We start from the raw sequence: 20,305 nt of genomic DNA, 5'->3' as shown, positions 1-20,305 counted from the left end.
AGTTCTCTGGTGGACTGAGACCACCTCTCCACCCTGCAACATATTCCACCTGTTCGGTGAGTCCTCATACATGTGAGGCACATGGCTGGTTGGAGAGGAGGTCGCTGCACTCAGAGAACCACAGTTACAATTTAACAGTTACAATGGAAGTTTAACCCTTGTCACCCATCTTTCTCCTTGAGCTCATACTTATGCAAGCAAAAAAAGCAGTTTAGATGCTGCGCATTAAAGGAGCAGTGTAACTTTCCTGTTGGACTACGAACATACCTCATACCTGCCATGCTTATGGACTGTTGGACTACAAACATACCTCATACCTGCCATGCTTATGGACTGTTGGACTACAAACATACCTCATACCTGCCATGCTTATGGACTGTTGGACTACAAACATACCTCATACCTGCCATGCTTATGGACTGTTGGACTACAAACATACCTCATACCTGCCATGCTTATGGACTGTTGGACTACAAACATACCTCATACATGCCATGCTTATGTACTGTTGGACTACAAACATACCTCATACGTGCCATGCTTATGTACTGTTGGACTACAAAATACCTCATACATGCCATGCTTATGTACTGTTGGACTACAAACATACCTAATCCTTGTTCACTCCCACCTCTATCAGTTCAATAGGGACGTGCTGGGCCCCTAATTCAGCCCAGGAAGTAGAGCTGCAGAGGCCCTTGCTGGCGTGCGGCCAAACCGGGGAGCACATTCTAGGTAACTTTAGGTGAAAATCACGGTCAATTACACCGGCCTTAACAATCAGCATAAGCATGTTGCCATTCTACTGAATCAGAACAAGACCTGGCCTTGGTGGCACTCACACTGTATTGCCAACTACAGCTATAGTATTAACCCTTACTTTGTTACCTAATAATTTGCATCACAAATGCTTGCATGGCTTGCTGGGTCTAATATTCAGCCACTTTTAACCTGCTGTAAGTGGCCACCTGTCGACGTGTCCGCCGTGCTGGGTCCTGCTTCTGCAGCTTCAGCATCCTGCCCACCAGCCCTCCCACCCTGGAAGAGGTCTGTCAGTTTGGCAGCATCTTGCTGTCGCAGCTTTGTTTTCTTTAATCTCATCTTTTCTGCACTACCCATTTCTTTCTGTCTTCTTTCTTTTTGGCATTTTCCCCCTCGCTATCCATCACGTTCACATGACAAAAAAAGCTGATACTGATTGGGATGAAAGGGAAACCACGCCAATTGAGCCAAATAGCCAATCAGATTCCAGCAAGATGAGGTCATTCTCAGGTCGGACAGGACCAGGCAGGCAGCGCCACAGCGACACCCCGGTACTGTAAACCCGTGCAGACGTGTCTCCCTCGGCCCGGCCGTGTCCTGTGTGTGTGGCAGGCTAGCATGCTGTCCATGTGGCTTGCCTTGTGACATTATTGTGTAGGCTGCTACTGTGCTACCTTGATAAAAGATAATTGTGGATATTGGAAATTATTTAGGCCTGTTAAAAAAACACAACTTTTTTTCTTTTTTTCTCCGCGGCCCAGCCGACTTGAGCTGAGCCGGTCGTTGGAGAACTGTCCCACGCTTCCCAGTGGCCAGGACGTCCCTGGTACTTGATGGTGTGTCATGACTCTTCACCATCATTGTTGTCTCCTTTTGTTGTGTGGCAAAAACCCACCCAGACAGACATGGTCTCTGAAAAGGAACCTAACAGCATCACTGGCTCCCACTGTTTGAGAAAGGATGCTACTGTCACAACCGTGGCAGGCAGAAAAATTAGTCAGAGGCATTTTTAAGCGTGTCACTGAGATCACATGGGTGCATTTCTGAGCAGCAAATTAGAAGTGTAGGAAGGTAGAAGAATATTCAAACCAGCAAGAGTCAGTCTTCTATCCAGTTATAAAATCAGAGGAAATATTCACACAGAAACAGAAAATCACACAACGCTGCTTTGCACCTTTAGGGTTAGCTTGTAACTTTATTTTGAACTTCCTCTGAAAAATCTGTATAATATTAATAAAACTAAAAGGCATCAGCATAATATATAAAATAAGAAAAGGTTTTATTAAAGCAGATGTTTCTCGTGCTTTCCTTTGTTTGACAGGAGAAAGTTCTTCATGTGCTGTGTAACAGACGTTTTCTAGATGAAATACTCCAGGCACTTGTTCCTCTCATCATCCAGTTCTTGGGTCTCAATCTCAAACTTTTTCATGGCAATGAAATACTGAACAAACGGCTCTCCAAGGGCACTGCGGATGATGTGATCCTCCCCCAGTGCTTCCAGAGCCTCGTCAAGTTTCACAGGAATGCCAAACTCCTTCTGTTGGCTGGGGGCTTTGTTCACGCCACTCTCCATGCTCAGGTTGCGTCTGATCCCATCCAGTCCTGCGGCCACTGTCGCCGCCAGTACGATGTAAGGGTTAGCCATGGCAGAGCCCAGCTTGTTGTCGATATGGGTCTCCCTTCCACCGTGGCACTTGATGTTGAAGGAGCTACTGTTATCGTTGCAGCCGCAGGTGGCATACAGCATGCGTTTGGGGTCCTTGATTGTCTTGGCGATGTGGCTTCGGCAGCCCAGGCCAGGCGACATCAGGCAGCTCAGGGCAGCAGAATGGGTGAGGAGCCCCGCCACCCATTTCCTACCAATCTCAGACAACTCACCCACTCTCTCCCCACTGTGGAACAGGCTACGCCGCCCGTTAGCATCCCACAGGCTGTGAGAGAGCACCCCAGCGTTGTAGAGGCCATCATCAGTGAAGAAGCTAGCGATGTAGCTGTGTTTACGAGCCATCTCTTTGATGCCAGTGCGGAACGTGAAGGCACTATCTGCTGCTGCAATCCCAAACTCTGGTCTCAGGTTGATCTCCATTTGGCCGGGGCCGCTGGCAGAGGCTATACTGTCTACATCTGCACCCATGCAGTACATACTGTCCACCAGCTGCTGGAAAAATGGTAGGTCATGGTTGCTCAGCAGAGTGGTGGCAGGGAACAGAAGAGTCTTGGGTCCGATCCGGTCCGGAGCTCCGAGGACACAGCATTCATACGTGAAGGAGGAGTGCAGAGAGAAGCCAAGACTTTGCAGCTGACCTAGTAGCTGCTTAGCAATGAGGCGAGGGGAAGTGCGAAGAGGGCTTCCTGTCACCGTGCAGGGGTCACAGATGACCCGTGCTGTCTGCTCAGCCCAGGGCAGGACCCTGAAGGTTGAAAGGTCAGGGATCAGAAGTACGTCACTGCTGAAGTTGGCGGTGTTTGCGTGGTCTACTTCATTGCTCTTTGGGCTCAAGGTCAGCTCCAGATAGCTCCTTGGCATCGGTACCCCATAGACTGCCTTCTCCTGTGGGCACAACATTTCCATTTAAGGAATAAATAAATCTTTAGGAAATGTTTAAAGCTATGAAGAATTAAACAATCTACACTTTGAAAGGATGTAAAATTACTGCTTTTTTGTCAAGAAAAGACCCATTAAGTCACTATTCTGTAAAGTGCTACAGCAATGAGGTATTTTAGTCATCCAACAGGAAGTTATTTAGAAATGGATTTGATTTGGTAGAACAAAATGTTCAAATACCTCCAGCTGCTTTTAACTACATCGATTCGGAGACGAGGGGAACCGGACGTTCTCCTGTCAGAACTTATTTCCTGGATTTCAGACTCAGTAAATTTGGGGCAGAGTTTTTCTCCTGTTTTAGCATTGGTGCTAAGCGAGGCTGGTGGCCTTCAGCTCCATGCTATTGCAGAGAACTGACTGTAAGTTTTATAACTGTATTTCCCCCCAAAAAATAACAACATCTTGTCACATTTGAAATACGTAGATGGAGGATTACGTGGAAGAAGCGGACAGGTACTGTCTTGGACCTGGACACCCCGTGGAGGTCAGTTGCCTCGAAGCGGACAAAGTTGATGTTCTCTCGGGCGATCTGCTGCTTGATCTGCTCCATGGCTGAAATGAACCTCTGATTCCCTGAAATCTCAAGAGTCTCGTTTCCGTTATCTGTGGAAAAGAGTTTGAAATATGTGTAAAACATTTCAAAATACTAATAATATCAATTAAAATCCATTGGTGTCAAGTCCACTTTACTCAAGTCAGAACCAACATCGTTCAATACTGCAGTCAAAGTCCCATCTGAAAATATAAAAGTACTGCCAGTACAGATTCTAACAACGTCTATGAATCGTGATGAAGAGAAATGTCATGACAAGCAGGAAGCATTGTTGTCCCCTGGCTGTTGAGTCAAACTGCAACTGAACGAGATTGAATTCTGACTGAAGTCAAACTGATTGTAAAATGATAGTGAGACATTGTAGGTTTCCACCAGAGGTAAATGGTCTTTTAGCCAAGGCCCCACTGACCTGTGTTCGAAGCTCCAGTCTCTCCCCAGGAGCTGCCGCTTGCATGTGTGCGCACTCGAAATCCAGGCTGCCTATTTGTGTTGCCATCAGGCCTGAATGAGCTGGATGAATCCATGCTGGGGGACTGCTGAATAGATGTGCTATCTCTGGACTTGGGCCCCCCTCTGGAAGCGTCAGATTGGGGTTTGAAGGTGCTAAACACCCTGTGTGAGTTTGCATCATCCTGCCGTCCATCAGGCTGGCCACCACTGCCGCTGCCCCCGTGGAGATACGAGTAAGGACTTCCTGGTTTCCCATCGTCTCTTCCTCGGATGCTGAGCACAGGACTGTCCCTCAGGATGGTCTTTAGCTCCTCCATGGTCTGCCTAGGTACCCCAATTTCGCCATAGGAGACCCTTGGTTGAGACGACGCCTCCCTGATCCAATCCTCCCTACCAGCAGGCTCGTCCATCCTGGGAATGTCAACACGCTCTGGGGGTCTGTGAGGCAGGGGGCCGATGGAGATCACCGTAGGGGTGTCTGGAGGCAAGGGGGTGCTGGTGGGAGCGTGGACGATGGATGGACCCCTCCTGCTGCCCCAGTCCAGCGGAGGCACATATTTCCCAGTCACCCTCACTCCCTTCCTGTTGCCTAGGCTCATCCCGGTGCCGTCTATCTGGTCTTTGCTCCGACTCGGATCCTCCTGGAAAATATACAATGTGTCTGGTAAGAATCACGAGTTTGATCACGAGTGCACAGGACGTTTATCACAGAGAGCAAGGAATCAGCCTGGGATAGCAGCAGCGGAGGCACATGAGAAGACGAGTCCTTCAGTACAGGCAAATCTAACATGCGTTTTCCAGCCAGCGCTGCTCCTCTGAGCAGAGTCGGGGGTGGAGGTGTTACCTTCAGATCTTCAGAGTCATTCATTTCTGTCTTTCTACTCTTTCATGAACTCTGATTTGGAATTTGATAGCGCTCATGTGAAGTCAGGGCTTCACTCGCACATTAATTTTTATACACAATTGGTACAATGGTGACGGATTAGAAAATTCCTTTTGCCCCCCCACACACCCAGGCGTCCGGCTGGAAACTGGCCCCCGGCTGGCTGCAGTTTGACACTGAAGCACCGCTGCTCTGAGCTCATTGGCTGCCGGCGAGGACCATTCACACCGGCCTTTGTGTCATTGCTACATGAAACTGCAGAGCTCAGCGGCCGTTTCTCTTTCCAGAAAGAAATGGGAGCAAAAGTTTTTATTCTAGAGAGAGAAAACAGGACAAAGCTGCTGTTGTTGATGGTGTAACGAGGCCTTGCTGTTCTACGCCTACTTCCTCAAGGACAAGCCTGAACATGTGAAGGGTCTAGAAATATAAAGGGCAGAATCTATCGCAAGCACATGAAACAATCACACAATCATTTTCAAATTCATGAAAACCGAGCAAACTGAGATATCCATGAAAGCTCATTGGCTGAGGTGAGCTGCCATGTCCACAACCTCCAAGCGCAGGAATACACTTTAATTTTAATGTATTTAAATGATTCGCTTTACTACTGATTACTACAAAAACTCTTGTCTCCAAACTATTCATCTTTTTAACCAAAGCGTCTTGACTCCGTCCTTAGAATATTTATTATTACTGAGGAAGCCTCAAGTTAAAGTTCCACATTCCTAAATCATCGATCACCAATCAGAACTGAGATCTTCTGTATTTAAAAAGAATCAAAACACATTTTGTTCTGCAGGAGAGTGAAAATCACTTGATGAAGCGATTTGAAACTCTATTTAATGGGTCTGAGTTCTGTTTGATTAAATGTTTCTTCAAAACTGTCGTACGACAGAAAACTATTGAATCAGTCTTAGTTTAACCCTGAGCAATTCAGTGTTGTGCTGTTACACTTTTACTCTTATTATAATGAATTATATAATATTTAGTTACGTAACTTGTTGTCGACTTGACCGTGGACGTTTTCTTTTGAATTTAAGTTATTTGAAGTGTAAAATGGCTGGCAGAATAAAGCTGTCAAGGAACTGAAGAACGGAGCAACAAATTAAAAAGAAAATAAAACAATCACATTGTACATCTCTCCCCTTCTCTCTCCTCCATCTTTGTCTCTGTCCCTGTCCTCCATCTCTCTCTCCCTCCAGCAGGTCAAAGCAGACATGCGTCTCCACCGATCCTGGATCTGCTCCACCTTCCTGCTGGTAAAGGAAGGTTCTGGTGGCTGCTGTTGCAGGATGTGCTGCTGATGGAGAATTGTTGGGTGGAGGTTCATTGAAGGAGGGAGGTTGTCCACCTGCTCTACCAGGAGGGAGGTTCTAGACCTGCTCTACTTGTAAAGTGTCATGAGATAACTTTTGTTGTGATTTGGCGCTATAGAAATACAATTGACTTGACTTGACTATACTAGGAGGGAGGTTCTAGACCTGGTCTACTAGGAGGGAGGTTCTCCACCTGCTCTACCAGGAGGGAGGTTCTCCACCTGCTCTACCAGGAGGGAGGTTCTACACCTGCTCTCCGAGGAGGGAGGTTCTCCACCTGCTCTACCAGGAGGGAGGTTCTACACCTGCTCTCCGAGGAGGGAGGTTTTACACCTGCTCTACTAGGAGGGAGGTTCTCCACCTGCTCTACCAGGAGGGAGGTTCTAGACCTGCTCTACTTGTAAAGTGTCATGAGATAACTTTTGTTGTGATTTGCCGCTATAGAAATACAATTGACTTGACTTGACTATACTAGGAGGGAGGTTCTAGACCTGGTCTACTAGGAGGGAGGTTCTCGACCTGGTCTACTAGGAGGGAGGTTCTAGACCTGGTCTTGTAGGAGCGAGGTTCTAGACCTGCTCTACCAGGAGGGAGGTTCTCCACCTGCTCTACCAGGAGGGAGGTTCTCCACCTGCTCTACTAGGGGGGAGGTTCTACACCTGCTCTACCAGGGGGGAGGTTCTACACCTGCTCTACTAGGACAGAGTTTCTTGACCTGCTCTACGAGGAGGGAGGTTCTCCACCTGCTCTACTGGGAGGGATGTTCTCCACCTGCTCTACTAGGAGGGAGGTTCTACTCCTGCTATATTAGGAGGGAGGTTCTCCACCTCTTCTACCAGGAGGGAGGTTCTAGACCAGGAGGGAGGTTCTAGACCTGGTCTACTAGGAGGGAGGTACAAGACCTGGTCTACTAGCAGGGAGGTTCTCGACCTGGTCTTCCAGGAGGGAGTTTCCAGACCTGCTCTACCAGGAGGGAGGTTCTCCACCTGCTCAACTAGGAGGGAGGTTCTCCACCTGCTCAACTAGGAGGGAGGTTCTATTCCTGCTCTACCAGGAGAGAGGTTCTCCACCTGCTCAACTAGGAGGGAGGTTCTACTCCTGCTCCACTAGGAGGGAGGTTCTCCACCTGCTCAACTAGGAGGGAGGTTCTCCACCTGCTCAACTAGGAGGGAGGTTCTACACCTGCTCTATTAGGAGGGAGGTTCTATTCCTGCTCTACCAGGAGGGTGGTTCTCCACCTGCTCTACCAGGAGGGAGGTTCTATTCCTGCTCTACCAGGAGAGAGGTTCTCCACCTGCTCTACCAGGAGGGAGGTTCTAGACCAGGAGGGAGGTTCTAGACCTGGTCTACTAGCAGGGAGGTTCTCGACCTGGTCTTCCAGGAGGGAGTTTCTAGACCTGCTCTACCAGGAGGGAGGTTCTCCACCTGCTCTACTAGGGGGGAGGTTCTACACCTGCTCTACTAGGAAGGAGGTTTTCCACCTGCTCTACTAGGAAGGAGGTTTTCCACCTGCTCTACTAGGAGGGAGGTTCTAGTCCTGGTCTACTGGGAGGGAGGTTGTAGACCTGGTCTTGTAGGAGGGAGGTTGTAGACCTGGTCTATTAGGAGGGAGGTTCTACACCTGCTCTACCAGGAGGGAGGTTCTCCACCTGCTCTACCAGGACGGAGTTTCTAGACCTGCTCTACCAGGAGGGAGGTTCTCCACCTGCTCAACTAGGAGGGATGTTCTCCACCTGCTCTACTAGGAGGGAGGTTCTACTCCTGCTCTATTAGGAGGGAGGTTCTCCACCTGCTCTACCAGGAGGGAGGTTCTAGACCAGGAGGGAGGTTCTAGACCTGGTCTACTAGAAGGGAGGTTCTAGACCTGGTATACTAGGAGGGAGGTTCTCGACCTGGTCTTCCAGGAGGGAGGTTCTAGACCTGGTCTATTAGGAGCGAGGTTCTACACCTGCTCTACCAGGAGGGAGGTTCTACACCTGCTCTACCAGGGGGGAGTTTCTACACCTGCTCTACCAGGGGGGAGGTTCTCCACCTGCTCTACCAGGAGGGAGGTGCTCCACCTGCTCAACCAGGAGGGAGGTTCTATTCCTGCTCTACCAGGAGAGAGGTTCTCCACCTGCTCAACCAGGAGGGAGGTTCTACTCCTGCTCTACCAGGAGAGAGGTTCTCCAACTGCTCAACTAGGAGGGAGGTTCTACTCCTGCTCTACTAGGAGGGAGGTTCTCCACCTGCTCAACTAGGAGGGAGGTTCTCCACCTGCTCAACTAGGAGGGAGGTTCTCCACCTGCTCAACTAGAAGGGAGGTTCCACTCCTGCTCTACCAGGAGGTTGGTTCTGCACCTGCTCTACTAGGAGGGAGGTTCTCCACCTGCTCAACCAGGAGGGAGGTTCTACTCCTGCTCTACTAGGAGGGAGGTTCTCCACCTGCTCAACTAGGAGGGAGGTTCTCCACCTGCTCAACTAGGAGGGAGGTTCTCCACCTGCTCAACTAGAAGGGAGGTTCCACTCCTGCTCTACCAGGAGGTTGGTTCTGCACCTGCTCTACTAGGAGGGAGGTTCTCCACCTGCTCAACCAGGAGGGAGGTTCTCCACCTGCTCTACCAGGAGGGAGGTTCTCCACCTGCTCTACCAGGAGGGAGGTTCTCCACCTGCTCTACCAGGAGGGAGGTTCTCCACCTGCTCTACCAGGAGGGAGGTTCTACTCCTGCTCTACCAGGAGAGAGGTTCTCCACCTGCTCAACTAGGAGGGAGGTTCTACTCCTGCTCTAATAGGAGGGAGGTTCTCCACCTGCTCAACTAGGAGGGAGGTTCTCCACCTGCTCAACTAGGAGGGAGGTTCTACACCTGCTCAACTAGAAGGGAGGTTCTACTCCTGCTCTATTAGGAGGGAGGTTCTCCACCTGCTCTTCCAGGAGGGTGGTTCTACACCTGCTCTACTAGGAGGGAGGTTCTCCACCTGCTCAACTAGGAGGGAGGTTCTCCACCTGCTCAACTAGGAGGGAGGTTCTACACCTGCTCTACCAGGAGGGACGTTCTAGACCAGGAAGGAGGTTCTCGACCTGCTCTACCAGGAGGGAGGTTCTAGACCTGCTCTACTAGGAGGGAGGTTCTAGACCTGCTCTACTAGGAGGGAGGTTCTAGACCTGCTCTACTAGGAGGGAGGTTCTCCACCTGCTCTACTAGGAGGGAGGTTCTCCACCTGCTCTACTAGGAGGGAGGCAGCAGGGATTTGGCTCTCCAGATAAAATTGCTGTGACATTAAAAATGTCAGAGTTAAAAGGTAGTTAGGAGGAAACTAATGAGAGGTGGGACTCTTGGAGAGCGAGTGCCTCCTCCAGGCAACTTCGCCATCTTAAACGGCCTGCCCTCCAAACTGAACCGGTTTCTCCTTTGCGTCGCTCCTCACTGAGTTTGGTGAAAATCAACCACACCACTAATGTTGGGTGATGTGTTGATCCTGCTGACAGGCAGACGAGTGGCCCCAAACATCCTCAACTCAGCGCAGCGACGAGCTCCAAGCAGGGGAAGCAACATGTAAGCACACCAGAGTTCAACCTGTCGATGAGAAACTGTTTACAACCTTTGGTTCCTGGTTAGTCTGACAACACATAAACACCAGCAGCAACATTCCGGCAGCAAGACATAATTCATGCTTCACTTGTTCTGCCACAGGTTTTTAATCTGCTCCCTCCCCTCTGATGTACAGAGAATTCAACTCTTTATCAAACTCACCAACCTCAGCCCCAACACATGTTCATACTTGTTCTCCTTCAGAATTTTATTTCAGATAATTTACCTGCTCCCCAACACAGCTTAAACATGGACCATTTTAATATTTAATATACTTAATATTTAAAATTGGTGGATGTGTGATACCAGCGATCCAAAACAGGACTCAGAAAAGAAAATATACCACAGTGAAAATATTCATACTTATACTTTCAAAAGTACCTGAAGGTATCCTTTAATTTAATCCTGTTCATAGAATTCAGGCACATCATCTTCTAAGACCTGGGGAACGTCTCGGGACGCCTGTTTCAGGGTGAAGTAACCATGACAACACTGCATGTGATCGATTACTGATTGGTTGAGGTATTTCTGACATGTAGTGGATCTTTCATCCAGAGCCTCCGCTGTCATCCGGGACTTCAGCTTCAGGGTTAGGATTTGTAACGTCTAGAGTCGAAATGGTCCTCAGGGCGCCGGTCACAGGGGCCAGAGACGACTGAGCAGGAGCCTTCGCCTCCTCAGGGCGGGGTTAAACAGCTGCGTCAAGCTTCCACAAAGGAAATGACGCACATTCTCCGGCGTGCCCTTCAAAGTAAGTGCATGCAATGTCTACAGGGCAAAGGCTCGTACGCCGGTGCTCAGCACCTGGCCGAACCAGCAATACCAAGGCTTCCCCTCGGCCACCGGCCACCGGCCGCTGGCAGGAGCGGCGTCCGACACACGTTGCACCGTCATGACAACGGTATTCAGCGTTCTGACGAATCCAACAACCACTGCGAAACTGGCTTGGGTTTTTTTTTACATTTCCATGACATTTTCTGGCATTTAGAGAAATGACCACTTACCAGGTGAATTACAGGAGAATCCAGAGAACTGTGGCGACCACAGGCGTAATTATCACCAGCAAAGTTCCTCAGGTCCTCAGTAAAAAACGAACTAAACAGAAGGAGAACAAGTAGAAGCGCATTTTCGCGTGATGTCCTACTGTGTTTGTGGTGGTGACGGAGCAAAGTTCCTAGGAACTTGGGGGAGACGGAGGTGAGGAGCGCCTGCTGCAGAACGGAGGGTTTTATTTTGAAGGTTTTCACAGGAAGTGGCGTATGTGCCTGGCTTCCATCTCGCTGTCTTCTCTCGGCAGTCAAGAGGCTTCGCTCCGTTCGGGGACTCGCACCGGCCTGTATGGTGGAAAACGTTTCATAGCTCGACCTTTTTCCGGGGACCGGCTGTATGATCAAGTCACAGTCTTCAATGAGTAAGCATCTCCCGGTAAGTACCGAGCACCGACCTCCTAAACCCCCCCCCCCCCCCCCCCGGTAGAGGCCGGCAGAGGTAGGCGGCCTCCCGGTCCCGGTACACCACGGCCTGCTCGACACGGACCCGTTGTCGCCAGGCGGACAACCGTCAGTTGCTCTCCGAGCACCAGCGCGAATCTCACGGCCGGTTATCGGTGTATATCGGTGTCTGGAGGCGCGACACCCGGGGAGGAGCCGCCGGCGGCCCGCAGCCTCCCGCGAGACAGTCGGAAGTTTCGGTTTCATAAAGGCGAGCATTTTTGTTAAGGAAGCAGCCGCGTATGTAAAAGCCTGTTACCGGGAGATTTCCGTTACTGCAGTCCTCCCGGGACCTTTCGCCAGGTGGTGCCTGGTCGCGCGAGAGAACGTGTCGTGTCTCTGGTTGAAAACTCCGGATGTTTCCGGTAGCGGCCTGCCGGTGGGGGTGGGGTGTGGTGGGGGTCCTCTCACAAAGACGGCTCGCGGCCTCGGCACACGTTAACGCGCTGACGGTCCCGGTGACACCGGTGGTCTCTCTCCTCTCTCCGTGTCCCGCGAGCCCTCAGACGCGGCGTCAGCAGGAAAACCGGAACGGCAGGAATACCGGAATACCGGAATACCAGAGCGGCAAGAATACCGGAACAGTTTATCGACGCTCTGATGTCTGGCGCAAAACCCGGAGATGCTCGGAGCGAAGGAGGAGGATACCAGACTGTACTGCAGTACAGGTTTCTAGAAGTACATCAGGATACCAGACTGTACTGCAGTACAGGTTTCTAGAAGTACGTCAGGATACCAGACTGTACTGCAGTACAGGTTTCTAGAAGTACATCAGGATACCAGACTGTACTGCAGTACAGGTTTCTAGAAGTACGTCAGGATACCAGACTGTACTGCAGTACAGGTTTCTAGAAGTACGTCAGGATACCAGACTGTACTGCAGTACAGGTTTCTAGAAGTACGTCAGGATACCAGACTGTACTGCAGTACAGGTTTCTAGAAGTACGTCAGGATACCAGACTGTACTGCAGTACAGGTTTCTAGGAGTACATCAGGATACCAGACTGTACTGCAGTACAGGTTTCTAGAAGTACATCAGGATACCAGACTGTACTGCAGTACAGGTTTCTAGAAGTACATCAGGATACCAGACTGTACTGCAGTACAGGTTTCTAGAAGTACATCAGGATACCAGACTGTACTGCAGTACAGGTTTCTAGAAGTACATCAGGATACCAGACTGTACTGCGGTACAGGTTTCTAGAAGTACATCAGGATACCAGACTGTACTGCGGTACAGGTTTCTAGAAGTACATCAGGATACCAGACTGTACTGCGGTACAGGTTTCTAGAAGTACATCAGGATACCAGACTGTACTGCGGTACAGGTTTCTAGAAGTACGTCAGGATACCAGACTGTACTGCGGTACAGGTTTCTAGAAGTACGTCAGGATACCAGACTGTACTGCGGTACAGGTTTCTAGAAGTACGTCAGGATACCAGACTGTACTGCGGTACAGGTTTCTAGAAGTACGTCAGGATACCAGACTGTACTGCGGTACAGGTTTCTAGAAGTACATCAGGATACCAGACTGTACTGCGGTACAGGTTTCTAGAAGTACATCAGGATACCAGACTGTACTGCGGTACAGGTTTCTAGAAGTACATCAGGATACCAGACTGTACTGCAGTACAGGTTTCTAGAAGTACATCAGGATACCAGACTGTACTGCGGTACAGGTTGATAGAAGTACGTAAGGATACCAGACTGTACTGCAGTACAGGTTGATAGAAGTACGTCAGGATACCAGACTGTACTGCGGTACAGGTTTCTAGAAGTACATCAGGATACCAGACTGTACTGCAGTACAGGTTTCTAGAAGTACATCAGGATACCAGACTGTACTGCGGTACAGGTTGATAGAAGTACGTCAGGATACCAGACTGTACTGCAGTACAGGTTGATAGAAGTACGTCAGGATACCAGACTGTACTGCGGTACAGGTTGATAGAAGTACGTCAGGATACCAGACTGTACTGCGGTACAGGTTGATAGAAGTACGTCAGGATACCAAACTGTACTGCAGTACAGGTTGATAGAAGTTTGCAGGATACCAGACTGTACTGCAGTACAGGTTGATAGAAGTACGTCAGGATACCAGACTGTACTGCAGTACAGGTTGATAGAAGTTTGCAGGATACCAGACTGTACTGCAGTACAGGTTGATAGAAGTACATGTACTGAAGGTTCCTGAGAGGAACCCCCATTTATGTAGTTTAGCCTTGAAAACAGTGAAAAGTAAGAAGTAAATAGAATGAAGAAGTAGTTGCAGGCGCGGCATCGATGCAGTATCTTCTAACTGATAACCTCTCAGGAACGTTGCAGTACTGCGTTCACTCGACACTGAAGAGCCAATTGCAACGTGGATTCATCAGAGTGAAGTGTGTTCCAGCGCCCGTGCATCGACTCCAGCCCTAGCCTTGTAATTATGCTTTGAAAAGTACATGAGGCGTAGTTCCCTGTACTCTCAGTATCGCGGGATATAATCACCCACGTTGAAAGGGTTCATCCACGCCATCGAGAAGCTTCTACGACCTCTGAGTCCATTCAAGAAGTCGGTTTTCCTCTCGTGGTCTTGAATTCATGTGTCGTTAGCATAAGTAGTGCCGCTGCTCGTGGACGTGTGAGGAGGAGAGTCAGGTTACAGCCGGTGATGCGGGGGGCACTGGGCACAGACGTGCTCCCATCAGTCAGTGGGCTCCTCCCAGTACAGGTGTCCATGGAGCTCCTCTGGTTCTGTGTCCTCACTGCCTGGTCCTGTCCTCTTGTGTCCTGCAGCAGTTCTGTGGTGTTCTGGGTCACACATTTATGGAGTTTCTGAAGGGCAGTGGGGACTACTGCCAGGCTCAGCACGCTGCCGATGCAGACGAGTGAACTGCCCAGCGCACCATCGATCCAACGCACTTGAGCCACAGGAGGGACCCTTCGACGTTGGCAGGTCCGGGACGCCTCCCAGAACCAGCGACAACTCGGCCTGGATGGGGTAACTCCACCCACTGCACACTGCCCTCGTCGGCTTCCGCCTGGCCAGAATCGAGGTGGAACCAGCCTTCTTTTTTCTTCTTTTTCTTTTGTTTTCTTACAAGGAGAGGGTTCTGGGTTCTTTTTCCTTGATTGTCTGCCCCTCGTCGTCCATCAGCTTCACAACTTTCCCCCTTGTCGCAGTCTTTGTTCTGCTTGATTTCGAAGCCCCGCCAGCCTCAGAGGACGGCCGGAGGATTTCTGGAAGCTTGTTGGACGCTTAAGTTTGACATTCCCTCCGAGTTTAACTTGCTGTTGACATTTGCGTTTTTGCTCCATTGAATACATTTTGGTTCATTTTTTTATACTGTCACGATGGCTCGTATGAACAGACCCGCCCCTGTGGAGATCACCTACAAAAACATGCGATTCCTCATTACCCATAATCCCACCAACGCCACCCTGAGCAAGTTCATCGAGGTGAGCAAAGAGCATGTAGTCTGGTGCTTGTCTACTGGTTGTAGTTGCTGGTTACTAGAACTGCATGTTCTTATGTAGTTTTGTGGGAACTAAGAAGAAAACTCAGGTCTGAAAAGTTGATTTTAGTTAGAACCTGAAGAACATCGCTAGGAACTTCCAGTCTTGTTAGAGCAGTGTTTCTACCCAAAGCTGTTTTCATACTAATACTCCTTGTTACTTATTTTGACGAGTAACCAGTGAAGTCCTCTTACAGGAGCTGAAGAAGTACGGCGTGACCACCGTTGTGAGGGTGTGTGAGGCCACCTATGATGCCACCCTGGTGGTGAAGGAGGGAATCCAGGTTCTGGTGAGTCCAAACCAGCAAATCTTCCAGCGTGACGGCGTCGACCTCCAGCTGCTGCAGCTCTCGGGGTTTTCATTGGAAAATGACCAGATATTCTTTGCAGTTCGTGTGAAGGTCTGTTCCGTGCAGATTGACGGACAGTCCCTGAAAAATAGTTTGCTACTATTACTGGTGAAGCGGCGCCGTGGTTTCTGGGTCCTGGCTGTGCCATCGGTGCATCCTCTGCTCTCACATGGATGTAATAGTGGAAGAACTGGTATTGGGGTGTAAATGGCATTGAGCCAGATTCTAGGATGAAATGAGAATCACTCTATATTACTTTGTGCCGAGGCCGGGAAATAGCTGAGTACCTGTGTGTCATTGCCTCTGCTCACGTGAAGAAAAGCTTTTCTCCGAGGAGGGAAACTCCTCCTGGTACATCTGTGACCCTCAACATTCCCTGGGAGGCGGCCGGCGGCACCCTTTGGTCTCTTCGGCACCCTTTGGTCTCTTCGGCACCCTTCGGTCTCGGCGGCACCCTTCGGTCTCTTCGGCACCCTTCGGTCTCTTCGGCACCCTTCGGTCTCGGCGGCACCCTTTGGTCTCTTCGGCACCCTTCGGTCTCTTCGGCACCCTTCGGTCTCGGCGGCACCCTTCGGTCTCTTCGGCACTCACATGTCTGTTGTTTTGGATTCCAAGAAACTCTAATAATGATGTCATTTCCCTCTTCCTCCCTCTTTTCCTTCAGGATTGGCCGTTTGATGATGGAGCTCCTCCCTCCAACCAGATCGTGGATGATTGGCTGAACCTGCTGAAACTGAAGTTCAGGGAGGAGCCTGGCTGCTGCGTGGCTGTCCACTGTGTGGCCGGGCTCGGCAGGTGACTCCCGTTTCATTGTTATACCTCACCTGCAGCAGCAGGCGGGCGGAAATATTCATCATTCCAAGCTGCTTGCAGCTCCTTGGGGTTAAACGAGTTCATGTGAAGTATGGGATTATGATATGTGATGGTATTAATTTCCCCTGGCAAATGGGGATTGTCCTTAGTCACAATTTCTGACAGGAACTTGTGTCACGACGGCAGCATCGTCCAGCAGCTCAACGGTCGCCGCACCTGCAGCCTCATGATCCCTGAATCAAAAGCAGCTTCTCATTAACACCAGCAGGCTCTCTGTTGATGTCAGGAACTATCGGGGGTCAAGTAGTGACATGGCACCGCCCACACGGACATGAATGTTCTCTGGAACATAGAGTGGTGACTTCAGTGGCAGTGAAGCTCCTCCAACAAAAACAAACTGCCCCAATTAGATGGAACCCAGTCATTTGCTCAGGTTTCTCTTTTATATCAGCTGTTCCTCTTTAATGAGATATTTAGTATTAATGGCTTTATTAATTGATGGGAGAAGAAGGAGAAAACATTACAATTGACAGCTGCGGCGTTTGGGACTGCCATTTAATTTTGCTCAGCAGTGACACAAGCGTGTAGTGAGGATGGAAGGGTAATTGTTGCATCAGTACCTCAGAGTTATGAAGACTGGAGAGGAACTGAGGCCATGACAGGCATGGCTGTGCTTGAGAGTGGAACAGCAGTTTCCACGTGTTCGCTCAGCCGGAACCACGGCCGCCCGCCGGGTCAAGGAGCTGTGATGTGCTGATGTGGTGTTTCCTGCAGGGCTCCGGTTCTGGTGGCACTGGCCCTGATAGAATGTGGGATGAAGTACGAAGACGCTGTGCAGTTTATTCGACAGTGAGTCGGCTCGTCTGCTCAGATGAAGGTTTTGTGTGTGTGTGTGTGTGTGTAGTATGTGTGTGTGTATTATGTGTGTGTGTGTGTGTGTGTGTGTGTATATATATATTGCGTGTGTGTATGTATGTGTGTGTGTGTGTATGTATATATGTGTGTGTGTGTATGTATATATGTGTGTGTGTGTATGTATATATGTGTGTGTGTATGTATATATGTGTGTGTGTATATGTATATATGTGTATATATGTGTGTAAATGTATATATGTGTATATATATGTGTGTGTGTAAATGTATATATGTGTATATATATGTGTGTGTGTAAATGTATATATGTGTATATATATGTGTGTGTATGTGTATATATATGTGTGTATATATGTATGTATGTGTGTATATACACACACATATATATATATATAATATACACGTGTGTGTGTGTGTATGTATGTATGTGTGTATATACACACACATATATATATATATAATATACACGTGTGTGTGTGTGTATGTATGTATGTGTGTATATACACACACATATATATATATATAATATACACGTGTGTGTGTGTGTATGTATGTATATATATATATACATATATATGTGTATATGTATGTATATGTATATATATGTGTATGTGTATATATGTGTATATATGTATATGTATATGTGTATATATATATGTGTATATATGTATATGTATATGTATATGTGTATATATGTATATATATGTGTATATATGTGTGTATATATATATGTGTGTATATGTGTATATATGTGTGTATATATGTATATATATGTGTATATGTATATATATATGTGTATATGTATATATATGTGAATATGTATATATATGTGTATATGTATATATATGTATATATATGTGAATATGTATATATATGTGAATATGTATATATATGTGAATATGTATATGTATATATGTGTATATGTATATATATGTATATGTATATATATGTATATATATATGTGTATATGTGTGTATATGTATATGTATATATATATGTATATATGTATATATATATGTGTATATGTATATATGTATATATATGTGTATATGTATATATGTATATATATGTGTATATGTATATATGTATATATATGTGTATATGTATATATATGTGTGTATATGTGTATATATGTGTATATATGTGTGTATATATACGTATATGTGTGTATATATATGTGTGTATATATACGTATATGTGTATATATATATGTGTGTGTATATATATATATGTGTATGTGTGTGTGTGTGTGTGTGTGTATATATATATACATATATATTATACACACATGTATAATATATATATATATATATTTATATATATTATACATGTGTGTATAATATATAATACACATATATATATATATATATATATATATATATATATATATATATATATATATATATATATATATATATATATATATATATATATATATATATATATATATATATTATTATACATGTGTGTATAATATATAATACACACATGTATAGATGCTCGTCACCACATTTCTGTAGTGAAATCGATGATCAACCCTGGTTCCTGTCAGGTGAGGACTGAACCGCTGCGTACGATCAGTGCGCTGAAGGGGAAGCAGCCGTCACTGTTGACCTGAGCTGGTGTTTGTTGCAGGAAGCGTCGAGGAGCCTTCAACAGCAAGCAGCTCTTCTACCTGGAGAAGTATCGTCCAAAGATGCGCCTGCGCTTCAAAGATTCCAACGGCCATCGCAATAACTGCTGCATCCAGTAGAGCCAACACCCCACCCCGACCCCAGCCCCAGGAGGAAGCGTGCGAGCGTTTTGACCTGCTGCCATGTTGTTTTCTTAGTCGTTGTGTTGAAGTATTTTTCATTGGAAAATATCTTTGGTAAATCTACTGTCCCCTTCCTTCTCCAGCTGAAAGATCATGTATTCAGAATAATAAACAGTTTTGAAAAAATGGAAATTACAAAAAACAACTGAGGAGGGCAGCGCTGAATTCTGTCATTTAAGTGTTGAGATGTCAGAGTGATTTATTTTTTGTCCAAAAATATCCCAAAGATTTTGATTGGCCGGCCCGTAAACATCGCCTGTGAATGTGCTTCAAACTTTAGATTTCATGTGAGAAATGTTGTGACCTGTTAAATTCAAAGGTTGTCTCAAAACTGACCAGGAAGAGGTACATGCCTTCCCTCAAATCAGATGGTTCCTCCATAAATGCCTTACAATAGAAGTGGAACAAAGGCAATCCAGGTGGGAGGCCACGCCCACTGGCATTTAGAAAAGGTGTTTCATTTTTCTACTCAGAACAAACAAATCGTTGCCTTTGTCTCGTGCAGGAAGTCTTACACCCGTATGCCCTTTCAGTAACTATTTTTTAATATAAAATGCTTCATTGTTGCAGTATCTGTCAATTGAAAGTCTGGGAACTTTGTCCTCTCTATCAAACTCCTTTGTTTACCAATTAACTGCCATGTCAAAAAATGTGATTTTTTTTTTTTTTTCAGTTTCTCTTCAGTTTCAAACTGGACTTCCAATGTCTGCAATGTTTTGTATGCCTTTTTATTTGATGTCTGTAACTTAAGACTTGGATACTTGATGATTTTATGTATTTGAAAATGTGTATTATTATTATTAGTTGGCTATTTATACTATCAATGGACGTGTGATTTAGTACCTTGAGCGACAAAGTTGTACCTGTTCACTGACTTGTGAGAGTAAATTAAAATGATACACTGAAAAAACTTTGTGGTGTTTGTTAACTGTGGTAGAGGTATTTAGTTGCAAAATTATCAAATTAAAGTGATACTTGAACAGAAAAAAGAATCCCTCCTGCATTACTTCTTCATAACACGCCATCTTTTGAAAAAAAAGTTTAACAGCAGCACAACCTCCGTGTAGTTCGTCAGGTCAGGTTTATTAGTGTATCACCAAACCCCAACCAAAGTTCTGTCCTGACTCTGTCCAAGTAGAGCAGGTCCAGCACCTCCCTCCTTCAATGAACCTCCACCCAACAATTCTCCATCAGCAGCACATCCTGCAACAGCAGCCACCAGAACCTTCCTTTACCAGCAGGAAGGTGGAGCAGATCCAGGATCAGTGGGGACGGAGAGAGAGCAGGAGAGCAGGACAGAGACAAAGACAGAGAAAGGAGGAAGAC

At 47.1% G+C, this 20,305-nt stretch overlaps 2 protein-coding genes across 10 annotated transcripts; one reads left to right on the top strand and one right to left on the bottom strand.

The window, feature by feature from the left end:
• Positions 1-1,948: 1,948 nt before the first annotated feature.
• On the bottom strand, positions 1,949-11,258 carry lgsn (lengsin, lens protein with glutamine synthetase domain). Of its 5 annotated transcripts, none has more exons than XM_086212455.1 (5): positions 11,144-11,258; positions 9,976-10,124; positions 4,330-5,011; positions 3,804-3,970; positions 1,949-3,313 (listed from the first exon to the last, which is right to left on the bottom strand). In XM_086212455.1, the coding sequence occupies exons 3-5, from the start codon at positions 4,967-4,969 to the stop codon at positions 2,120-2,122; spliced, it is 2,001 nt and encodes a 666-aa protein (XP_086068581.1). In that variant the 5' UTR covers positions 4,970-5,011; positions 9,976-10,124; positions 11,144-11,258; the 3' UTR covers positions 1,949-2,119. The 5 variants fall into 5 exon arrangements, with proteins under 5 accessions (XP_086068581.1, XP_086068580.1, XP_086068582.1 ...); XM_086212454.1 differs by lacking the exon at positions 11,144-11,258 and adding an exon at positions 10,521-10,872; XM_086212456.1 differs by lacking the exons at positions 9,976-10,124; positions 11,144-11,258 and adding an exon at positions 10,521-10,873.
• ptp4a1 (protein tyrosine phosphatase 4A1) lies at positions 10,872-19,948 on the top strand. Of its 5 annotated transcripts, none has more exons than XM_086212457.1 (10): positions 10,872-10,890; positions 11,437-11,564; positions 14,409-15,071; positions 15,325-15,417; positions 15,795-15,923; positions 16,019-16,051; positions 16,142-16,272; positions 17,065-17,139; positions 18,660-18,715; positions 18,799-19,947. In XM_086212457.1, exons 3-10 carry the CDS (start codon positions 14,967-14,969, stop codon positions 19,035-19,037), a joined length of 861 nt encoding a protein of 286 aa, XP_086068583.1. In that variant the 5' UTR covers positions 10,872-10,890; positions 11,437-11,564; positions 14,409-14,966; the 3' UTR covers positions 19,038-19,947. The 5 variants fall into 5 exon arrangements, with proteins under 5 accessions (XP_086068583.1, XP_086068584.1, XP_086068586.1 ...); XM_086212458.1 differs by lacking the exon at positions 10,872-10,890 and having other exon boundaries at positions 11,364-11,564; positions 14,409-14,613; positions 14,984-15,071; positions 18,799-19,948; XM_086212460.1 differs by lacking the exons at positions 10,872-10,890; positions 18,660-18,715 and having other exon boundaries at positions 11,379-11,564; positions 18,799-19,946.
• Positions 19,949-20,305: the final 357 nt, after the last annotated feature.

Source organism: Aulostomus chinensis, chromosome 8 (assembly GCF_037954235.1).
Source record: "Aulostomus chinensis isolate RoL2024-O1b breed Wild chromosome 8, RoL_Achi_v1.0, whole genome shotgun sequence".
NCBI lineage: Eukaryota > Metazoa > Chordata > Actinopteri > Syngnathiformes > Aulostomidae > Aulostomus > Aulostomus chinensis.
Note: the sequence above shows the minus strand (reverse complement) of the source record. Positions and strands in the feature narration are given on the sequence as shown.